We start from the raw sequence: 10,237 nt of genomic DNA, 5'->3' as shown, positions 1-10,237 counted from the left end.
CCTTAAAGCACTGCCTCTGCACTTGACATATAGATCAAAGGTGTACCTCTGCACTTGACATATAGATCAAAGGTGTACCTCTGCACTTGACAAATAGCTCAAAGCTGTGTCTCTGCACTTGACATATAGTACAAAGCTGTGCTTCTGCACTTGACCTATAGTACAAAGCAGTGCCTCTGTATTTGCATCTTCTCTAGCTAAGGGTTTCTGATCCGCTACTCTTCTGTTTGTGGGGAGAGTAGTGGATCAGATGGCTAGTGAAGATGCTGTATTTGATATATAGCACAAAATGGGTCTTGATCTCTAACTTTTGCATGTAGCACAGAACTATGCTTTGTTTCTTTGTTGGCATACACAGCACAATGCAATCCACCTCTTTTATAGTTGGAACATACAGTGTAGTGCAAAGTAAGTACAGATTCCATGACATTGCCAAGACTGAATAAAGCTCAAGTACATGTATATAAATGTTTCACATTACTTTTACAAATATATTAATTCTTTATCACTGGCAAATCTATACTTATTCAAAATCAACCCTAAAAATAAATTTTAATCCCTCTCTGTTTTTACCTTAAATTTATAATTTTGCTAAACATGTTATGGTGATTAACAATGGAAATTCTTTAAAAAGAAAAGCTATTTTGCATTAATTTCTTCCCAGTTTCTTGATCAGTCAAACAATATTTTTAAAACTAAACACTGGTTAAAAAGAAATTGAACTTCCAAACTTATTTTTTTTCCTCCAGTTTATTTAAAATCAACATTTTTCATACATTTCATTTTCTGTATATTCATAAAAGTTTCAGCAACTTCAACTTTAAAACAAGTACACAAAATACCATCAGGTATGTCAAAACACTCCATGATCATTGCATTACTCACAATGTTGGGGTCGATAAAAACAGTAACTTTTCACATGATGGGTTCACAGGTCATTGACATGTATGTATACCCAATCTCTGGTAGGTAAAACTGCCATCCTGTCATTTTTATTACTGAGCTGCCTATTTCATCTTCACAAATATCACAGACCACCTTAATTAAGAGTCACTTTTATTAATGATATTTACTCCTACTTTCCAGTTTGCCCATCTTTGGTATAAAATGTCCAGTCACCTATATTGGGCACCTTTAGAACTAATTTGTCAATGATCCAGCTGCAAAAGAAATGACATTAGATAAAGATATTCCCTTAAAGTTGTGTTGTTAGTAAAAGAGTAACATGGATCAGAAAAGACAATTATCAGTTAAATGGAAAAAAAAAACCAAAACAAAGAAAAAAAACCCAGAAGTCTCTGATGAGAATGTAACTTGATTTACTGGTTTGCAGAAGGAAGAGAAAAGTAACACCAAGACTTGAAACCCCTTTTTTTAAGCATTTACAAAATTATTACAAGAAACATGAAACTTAATTAGCGATGTCTACTTAAATTGTGTTAAAAATTTCAATGAGTTTTCGAAAGAATTTCACAGAAATGTCTATTTTTTAATCACGCCAACACCTTTCACAAAAAATCAAAAACTAAATTAGAAGTTTGTAACTTGGCATGCTAAGTGTATTCTACTTGTGTACAAAGTTTCATTGAAATTGGACTAAAATTGTAGGAGGAGTAGCATTTTGAAAATTGTTTACAGACAGACTGAGGACTATGGACCATTGCATAAGCTCTTCTGGTCTTCCACCAGCAGAGCTTAAAGGTAGAGAAAAAAGAATTAATGGAAGCTTGTCAATGGTTCTGCATATAACAAACTTTTCAGATAAATATCTTTGTCAATGTGTTTTTTTGGGGGGTGGGGGTGGTAGTGGGGCTCTAAAACGTGAGAACACAGTCCTCCTCATTTATTTAAATCAGACAGGGAACATAATGTTAAATTTATTGAAAAGTAATCTCAAATATTTCAGACTTTTACTTCAGTTTTTAATGGCAATTTCTGGTTTTGAAAATATAAATTTTGGGGAGAATGCACTAAGGATGGGGTTAAAACGAAAATTTTGTTATAAATACAATGTTTGTGGTTTACCTATCATAAAGACTGTATAGACTGTTTTACAAATTTTTATAACATTTTTTTCCCCCAGTATCCTACATGTACAAATTAACGATTGGGTAATATTGGTGTAAGTGAACTTATCATTTCTAGCCTATTTCAGAAAACACGGGAATGAGGAAAGATATATACACATATTTTCAATCAAATGATTCGCTGGAACAACATGAACTCACTCTTCCTTTATTGAATTTCTACGTGACCATATCTGCATCGCTGCTTCTCCTTTGGGACCATAGAGAGGTACTGACACCTGAACGTAAAAAAAAAAATGAAAGTAAATTTAACATTAAATGATAATCAATTTATTTACATCCAAATGAAAAGAATTTCACAGAAGGGTTTGCAGGATAATTGTTGAGAGCATAGACAAGACCCCTCTTTGCATTAGCAAAAGAATTTAAAAAATTTAAGAGCATTACAGACTCCATTGCCAGAAGGATATGACTTTTCAAATTTTACTCAAAAGAAAAATCAGACATCATTGTTTGTGGTAGGAAATTCATGAAATAATCTCATTCTTTTTTTGAACTAGCACAATTTTTAGAGTAAATGTCTTTTTATTCAGCTTAATAAACAATAAAGCAAAATTAAAAAACAACAACAACACTTTTTGTCAAAGTATAGACTTCATGTTTTAACTCATTTGTTACAAAGCAGATGTGTTCAAGAGTATGAGTGGGTAATACATCCAACTCAGCATCTTCTGCATGTAAATCACAAATGGACCTTAAAGGATTAGAATTTTTCCAAAGAAGAACCCTAAGCTACAATCTACCACATCATATTAATTGAGTCTCTTTCAAGAAATCAGTATCTTTATGACACCTGTATATTAATTGCCACTGACCCTGATTTTACACCCCAACCCACCCACCCCCACCCTTTTTAACTTATTGTTCGAGAAATTTCTGTGTCTACACTTATTATTACATCCTTAGTCAAATTTCTGTGTGTTCAGGATGGTATACATAATGTAAAGTAACTGACAAGCAAATAAGCATTGGATGACATGATATCAAAAAACACGTTAGCTGAGGGCGACTGTGTATTATACAACACCTATCCTTGATGGGTAACTAATCAGACAAAAATCATTGTAAGGTAACCGAAACAAATAATGAATGTTGACATGTAGAGGAAAAAAACTTAACATAAAAGATGGTAAGTTCAGTTAAATTTAAAATGATTGTGAAGTGTATATCTGAATCCATTACTTGATATATTTTTTTTTATACCTTTAGTTAGTCTGAAGGAAGGATTTTTTTGCTGTAAAAAATTAAAATTACTGTCAGAATTTCACAATATACCTGTAATAACATGACTCACAGTATCTTGTTTTAATAACATATTTAAAAAACAATACACTTTGTGATTGGGAGGCCTGGGTTTGATTCTCGTTTGCCATGCCGCATCAAACCTAAGACTTAAACATAGGTAGTGACTGTTCCTTTGCCAAACGCCTGGCATTAGAAGAGAAATTTACTGTTCTTTCAGATGACACCTTAAAAACCAAGGTCCCGTGTCATGGTAGGCATCTGCACAATAAAGAACCCTTACTGCTCAATGGCCCTGAGTGCTGAGCATAGATCTAAATTACAAGCCCTTCACCAGCATATGGTGACATCTCTATATGAGTGAAAAATTCTCAAAAGGGATGTTAAACTACACATGATCAAACAAAAAAATAATATTTCTGCAGAATTTATTTCTTTTGTATCTTTAGATATGGTTGTGGTTTTATGGGGTTGCCACAGCTTGTCTGTTGATTGCCGTTGCTCCATCCTCTACAAACCAACAGTCTGATCTGGCGACTGCAGGGCTCACAGTTATAACAGCGTCCACTGCCTTTGCTTCTTTGGGATATATTGGTGTCTGTCTGGTGGAATTTTTTGTGGAAACTGGTAAGCAGGGAAAATGTATACAGGGAATGAGGGTTTTGTCTGTCCATCTGTCTGTATATTCATTCCTCTGTCTGTCTGTCCGTTATGCTTGGAAGTATCCATATCTTATTCGCAGCTCCTCCTATACCACTGCATAAAATTCAATGAAACCATCAGAGAATCTTTATTACATAGTGCTATTGTGCACCTCCTATTTTATGTTTTGATCAGACACATATTTTGAGTTTCTCATAGGAAAACAAGGGCACTGCCATTCTTTCTATAACATTGGGGGTGCCCATCTCTTATCCACAGCTCCTCCTATATGTATATCACTGAATAACATTTAATGAGACTTTCCAACAATCTTTATTACACAGTCTCAAAGTGCATCTCCTATTTTATGTTTTGATCAGACACATATTAGGGCTTTTCCATAGCAAAACATGGACTCTGCCATTATACTCATATGGGGGGTATCATTTTATGAGCTCAGTGCTTAGTGCTAAAACTTCAGATCTAATGGACAGAAACTACTTTCTGGATTAATAGTTATATCTGCATTGCTTTGAGTGAGTTAAATGTAGGGTTACTTGAAAAATCCTTTATTTTTGGACCCACTTGGTGCATATACTGTACAGCAGGAAATTAACTTGCGGAGTTAATTTTCACTATATTTGCAGGAATTTTAATTCCGCGAATTCAACATACAGTGAATAATTCTTCAAAAATTGATAAGGATAAATTGAAACCACTTAGTAGAGGTGCAATGTAATTATCTATAAAATATGTATTGTTTCATATTTCACCCGTGCTTATCACTCAGTCTTATCTTTAATCAAGGCACTTACGTAGTAAAGACAAGACTGTTACACATTAATTCAATTTTATTAACAGTCAAATTTTGACTATCGGTACTGACACCTGGTTTAGATTCAGAGGGATGTATTAAATATACTGCAGTAAATACTACTCTGTACTCTATTCAAAACATACCTATTCATGAATGAACACCTGCCAAAGGGCTTCTTTTTTTACATAAATGTTTTGGATACGACTTGAAATCAATTGAATAAATCAGTCGAGTCAAATGTATTTCAAAAATATATGATAAAAAGAAAGAAAGAAAGAAAACAAGTGAAAGAAAGAAAGAAAATTTATCTGAATGCGTAACATTATAAATCGTACAACATTTTATCTTCTTATCAAGACCAGTACGGTGTAAGTTTTGTTCTATTTAATTGGGTTCAGAATCGACACAAATAGGCAAGGAAAATACTTTCAGTGCTGGAAAAGTTTATGTATAATTTTTCCTTTCTGCGAATTCAAACGATCGCGATTTGCTGCAAGTTGAACAAATCGCAATCTTTTCCGACCGCGATTTTAACCTGCTGTACAGTACCTGTTATATGTCGTTCACATTTAAATTTGGATTATGTTAGCAATATTATACAATTATTGCTATTTTTTAGGTCAATACAATGATTTAGCCACCTGAGGAGTACAATACTCACCGAGTCCAAACCTTTGGAATTTTAAAATCTTATCTATACATGTATTTACTGATCTGGAAAATATAAGTCACATGTATAGGGGATAGACAGAAAGACAAGATATGACAAACATTACATATACACTATGTACATGCAAAGAGGCAAAGAAAAGTAAACTCACTTCTTGATAGTTATTGAAGAAAGTACTGTATACAGTAATGAATATTCTTGAGTAATTTAAAAATTGGGTTGTGAAGCTGGAGCATATTTTTCGCATGCAAATAAAAGTTGGTTTAAAGTATGTCTATGTATTGTATTCTGTGTAGTGTGTATGATTCAAGAAACAATTATGGTAGAGCAGAAAACATCACACTAAGTACTTCTATAATATTTCACCAACAAAATTCAAAGTTCTGGATCAAAACTAATTTCTATAACTCAAGTAGCTTAAGTACTTAAAAGACCTTCAACACAATGGAAGGGGGACTCCTGTGATTTCAATTATTACACAAATTAAACATTTAGATTAATGTCCTATTTTGCATTAATTGTTAAGTGTCAAAATGACAAATATATGTGATCCCATTGTATTTAAAAGGAAAATGGAATTTGATCCTTTGATTATGTATTGTTTCTTTATGATACCAAATTCTGTCCTAAGGCTTGATAATTTGCATATTTGCATTTGCTCCTCCCCCCACCACCAAAAAGAAAAAAAAGCTTATCCCTTAAAATTAAAATTGTTTTTCTTTTGATTCCAGGGAGGGCACGAGAATCAGGATTAGAAGATGGCAAGAAGGAAGGAAAAACCGATGGAGGAAACATGGGACAAGCAGAGGGAATTCAGGAAGCCGAGAAAGAATGCACAAAAATAATTTCTGATAGAAATGCTGAAATAAAAGTAAAATGTGAACTAGAAGCTACAGAAGTTAGAGATGCTGTTATGCAAGAGGCACTGGCTGACCTCCAGAGCGAGATTGATGTCAATGTGGGGGGATTTCAGGTGAATTTGGCAAACACCTTTGCTGCCTGTACAGTGAGATCACCATGTACTTCGGATGCAGATGCTGAATGCATAAGTCAAAATGTTGCTGGGACTGTTTTATGTATTCCCAAAAAATTGGTGGAGTAAATATTACACAGTTATTGTTTAGCTTTGTTTTATTTTAGTTTTCCTTATAAAAGGATTCATGTGCAGTTACAGCACAATTGTTGCTTTTTTGTCCAAACAAAATTTTTAACTTTGGCCATAACTTGCAGCTGTGCAAGAGAGAAACTGTGCATTTAGTCTAAGTGTTTTGTGTCAGATCAAGGTCATATTTTGAGGTCAAGGCCAAAATGTGGCATCTCCAAGGTTATTAAGTTTCTCAAGTATATATTGTTTGATATTGAAAATAGGAAGGAAAATACAGTCAAACCTAGTTAATGCGGAACTTGATGGGACCAAGAAGAAACTTTGAGATATCCAAGGATTCAAGATATCCAGAGTAAAATCCTTTAAAGAATAAGAAGTTGGGACTTAAATATCACTTCGACATATCCAGGGTATTCTAGATATCTGTGTTCAAGACACCGAAGTTCAACTGTATAACCTGAAAGCATCTCAACTTTTAAAGGTTAAAATACACCGTTTTTCATTGCAGGTTTTGTTTTTTTTTCTCACATGAAATGAAAGCTCAAAAGAGTTTTTGTGTCAAAGTTTCCATGTCCTTTGTTGCATTGAACTCTTTTACATTCACAACTTCTCAAGAACCACTGGATTAATTCCAATGAAACTTCCAAAAAGTATTCCTATGTAATGGGAATTTAAATCTGTGCAAATGAAGGGGCACTCATCATCCCCATGCATAATAAATTCCCAAATCTTAGCCCTGGGAGCAATAACTTTAACAATTTTGAATCTACTATACATGGAGATTATGATTGTAGTATTGAACAAGCTTACACAAACATCTGTGTCTGTCAGTGTGTTTGAGGAGTCTGAGTAGGTTACCCTCCCTCCTGTGATTGGTTCCCCTAAATGCTGAACTGCTGGAGGATAGTTCCTGACCAACTCCAGTGAGTCTTTGTAGAATCCCGATTCTCTGACTTTTCCTACAGAGTATAAAAATATTTATGAGAACTAGAGATTCATTATTCATGTTATTGAATGACAACAAGGTTGTGTTTGTGAAACAGTCTGATGATAATGAATGGCAACTCATGGCCAAAGTTCAAGTTTTTCAAAAGGTGGAACTCGAAGGTCAAGGTCGTGAAAAATGTTGATACTCAAAGAAAGGTCTTATTACAAGGAATACACAATTGAAATATGAAAGCCCTAGCACCAACTGTTCAAAAGTTATGGGCAAGGTTAAAAATTTTCAAATTGTAAGTGAAACTCAAAGGTAAAGGTCATGAGGTAAAAAATGTCGGTACCCTAAGAAAGGTCTTGTCAAAAGGAATACACGAGTATGACAAGGTTTAAGTTTTTGTGGACAAACAGATAGATGGACAGACCAAAAAATATATGCCCCTGACTCTCCAATTATGGGGGCATAAAAACATATTAGCTGGGATGGATACAGTAGCTGGAGAATATTCAAGTCACATATAGGATACTTGTATGCTCCTTGATTAATTAGGGATTGATATTCTGATGCATTAATGACAAATGTATCATGACATTAGGGTTTATCTTTTCAGAATCAACACTGTTTAATGAAATAAAAACACAATGCACAGAATTATGCATCTTTAGTGTCGTCTACTCCTATAAAAAGTTTCATTGAAATCTGACCAAAACTTTAGGAGAAGTACCCGGTAGCATTTTGAAAGAATTTACTGAAATTTCTATTTTTCAGTAACCAAGCAACACCTTCATTGAAATCAAAAACTGATAAAATTACAAACATCAGTGTAGGCTGATTTATGGTTAAAAGGACCCATGTCAAGTGATATTGAAAGTGATAGAGACAGAGCTTGCCCAGGGGTGAGTTCAAGATCATAGCGGTTAACCTAGCACCTTAGTGGTAAATATCGAGCTAGCTTTTTTCGAATGGACAACTCACCTAGCCACAAGTTAGATTTTTGATAAAATACATCAATAATACTTGTAATTATTTTTGGGAACAAGTAAACTGAACTCAAGCTAAAATGTATAAATATGTAAATTCACATTTAATTTTCATCCTCAACAACCAGTTTCAGTCAGTATATACCAGAGAGGTCTTGTCCTCATTACCAGATCTGGGAACCAACAATCATCCAAACTTCCATTCCATCATTCATGAGAGGGGAGAAGAGAAATTACTCAGGAACCTACATAATTCTGTAATACCTTACAAGGCTTTAAGACCTCATGAAGTATCTGCCTTTATCCTAAAGACTGCAGCAGATACCCTTTCTCCATACTTCACCCGGCTCTTCCAGATGTCTTTAGACAATGGAAGAATACCGGACAACTGGTGTACAATATATCCAAGAAGTGGGAGAAACACTTACCTCCAACTATAGACCTGTGTCACTAATATCCATTGCATGTAAGATTCTTGAACATACAGTCCACAGTACCACCATGGACCACTGTTTTCTGTGATGAACAACATTGGTTTAGATCTTGGAGGTCTACAGAAACTCAGCTTATCCAGACAATATACCAGATAGCCAAAAACCTGGATGAGGGGTCCCACACCAACACTGTACTAATAGACTTCTCGAAGGCATTTGACAAGGTCCACTCCATCTCCCACATGAAAATATTGTTGAATTAGAGGATCAACATTACAGTGGATAGAGGACAGTTACTCAGTAATAGAACACAATCTGTCTTACTGGAAGGTCAAAGTCTGAACTATTAGAAGTCTTGTCTGGAGGGCAGGGTACAGTTCTTGTTCCTCTACTTTTACATCAATGACCTCCCCCAGTTCACCACATCAGATGCAAGGCTCTTTGAAGATGATTGCCTGGTGTACGTACCATAAGATAAGGAACTAGAGGGATGCAGCAGCGTGTATAATGTACTGCGATGTTGGACAGGCTCAGGTAGGAAACATTCCAAGTACACCATACCAAGCACAGGCTGTTGATGAGCTACAAAACCAAGAACCACATTGTTGACCTGGACCAACAACAATTTTACAACCCTGGGGAAAACAGAACATGTTGGGAACATTGGAACGGGCAGCAGAGGACCAATAAAGATGTGTGCCATAAATATATGGACCAAGATCTGTCAGTGATATCCATTTTCACTTGAGTTCAGCTCACTTCGTTCCAAAGTTAGCTATTACTGAGACATTTACATCCAAAGTCTAACAGACATCTACTTGCTGCTATCTCGAAACAGCCCTGATTTTTATATACGTACTTGATAAAAAAAATTATTTTTTCCTCTGACCTTATCTGAATTTTCATGGCGTTAAAGAAACAATATTAGAATATTATGCTTTGCTTTGACTACATATTGTATAGGAAATTCGGGCTAATTTTTATAGGAAATTCGAACTAAGTCATATAAGTTAGAATATATTGATTTTCTTACTGTGTTGTTTGAATCCCATATAACTATTCAATCCTAGAAGTGCAGCAATACCTGCCACACTGATTCTTAACAGATGTTGATTCATTTCGTTCAAAATACTCATTTTGACTTTGAGATGGAAAAACGCAAATATAGTACGACTTATCTAAAATTTGTAACGACGAATATGACGTCATCAAATTTGAATATTTCTCGAGTGATTTCGGTAGTTTACGGAAATAACATCTTTAACTTATAATGAGCTGAAAGAAACTTTTCTCGCACATTTTGTAATTACAATAATAAGATTT

The 10,237-nt window shown here is 34.6% G+C and overlaps 2 protein-coding genes across 2 annotated transcripts; one reads left to right on the top strand and one right to left on the bottom strand.

The window, feature by feature from the left end:
- Nucleotides 1-735: 735 nt before the first annotated feature.
- LOC133191997 (uncharacterized) lies at nt 736-10,092 on the bottom strand. Its single transcript, XM_061327807.1, has 4 exons — nt 9,948-10,092; nt 7,374-7,522; nt 2,229-2,305; nt 736-1,160 (listed from the first exon to the last, which is right to left on the bottom strand). The coding sequence occupies exons 1-4, from the start codon at nt 10,048-10,050 to the stop codon at nt 1,076-1,078; spliced, it is 414 nt and encodes a 137-aa protein (XP_061183791.1). The 5' UTR covers nt 10,051-10,092; the 3' UTR covers nt 736-1,075.
- On the top strand, nt 3,102-6,574 carry LOC133191996 (uncharacterized). Its single transcript, XM_061327806.1, has 3 exons — nt 3,102-3,216; nt 3,779-3,956; nt 6,190-6,574. The coding sequence occupies exons 1-3, from the start codon at nt 3,214-3,216 to the stop codon at nt 6,558-6,560; spliced, it is 552 nt and encodes a 183-aa protein (XP_061183790.1). The 5' UTR covers nt 3,102-3,213; the 3' UTR covers nt 6,561-6,574.
- Nucleotides 10,093-10,237: the final 145 nt, after the last annotated feature.

The sequence above is a fragment of the Saccostrea echinata genome, unplaced genomic scaffold (genome assembly GCF_033153115.1).
Source record: "Saccostrea echinata isolate AGI-Se365-2 ecotype Australia unplaced genomic scaffold, CSIRO_AGI_Sech_v1 ptg000025l, whole genome shotgun sequence".
Classification (NCBI taxonomy): Eukaryota; Metazoa; Mollusca; class Bivalvia; order Ostreida; family Ostreidae; genus Saccostrea; species Saccostrea echinata.
This window is presented reverse-complemented; position numbering and strand designations above follow the sequence as displayed.

Coding starts and splice junctions, on each gene's coding strand:
- LOC133191996 (XM_061327806.1), top strand. Junction 3,957..6,189: donor GGAATTTTTTGTGGAAACTG/GTAAGCAGGGAA, acceptor TTTTGATTCCAG/GGAGGGCACGAGAATCAGGA.
- LOC133191997 (XM_061327807.1), bottom strand. CDS start 10,050: ATGAGTATTTTGAACGAAATGAATCAACATCTGTTAAGAATCAGTGTG. Junction 2,306..7,373: donor TGACAGACACAGATGTTTGT/GTAAGCTTGTTC, acceptor TTTTACGTTCAG/GTGTCAGTACCTCTCTATGG. Junction 1,161..2,228: donor AGAAATTCAATAAAGGAAGA/GTGAGTTCATGT, acceptor TTTCTTTTGCAG/CTGGATCATTGACAAATTAG.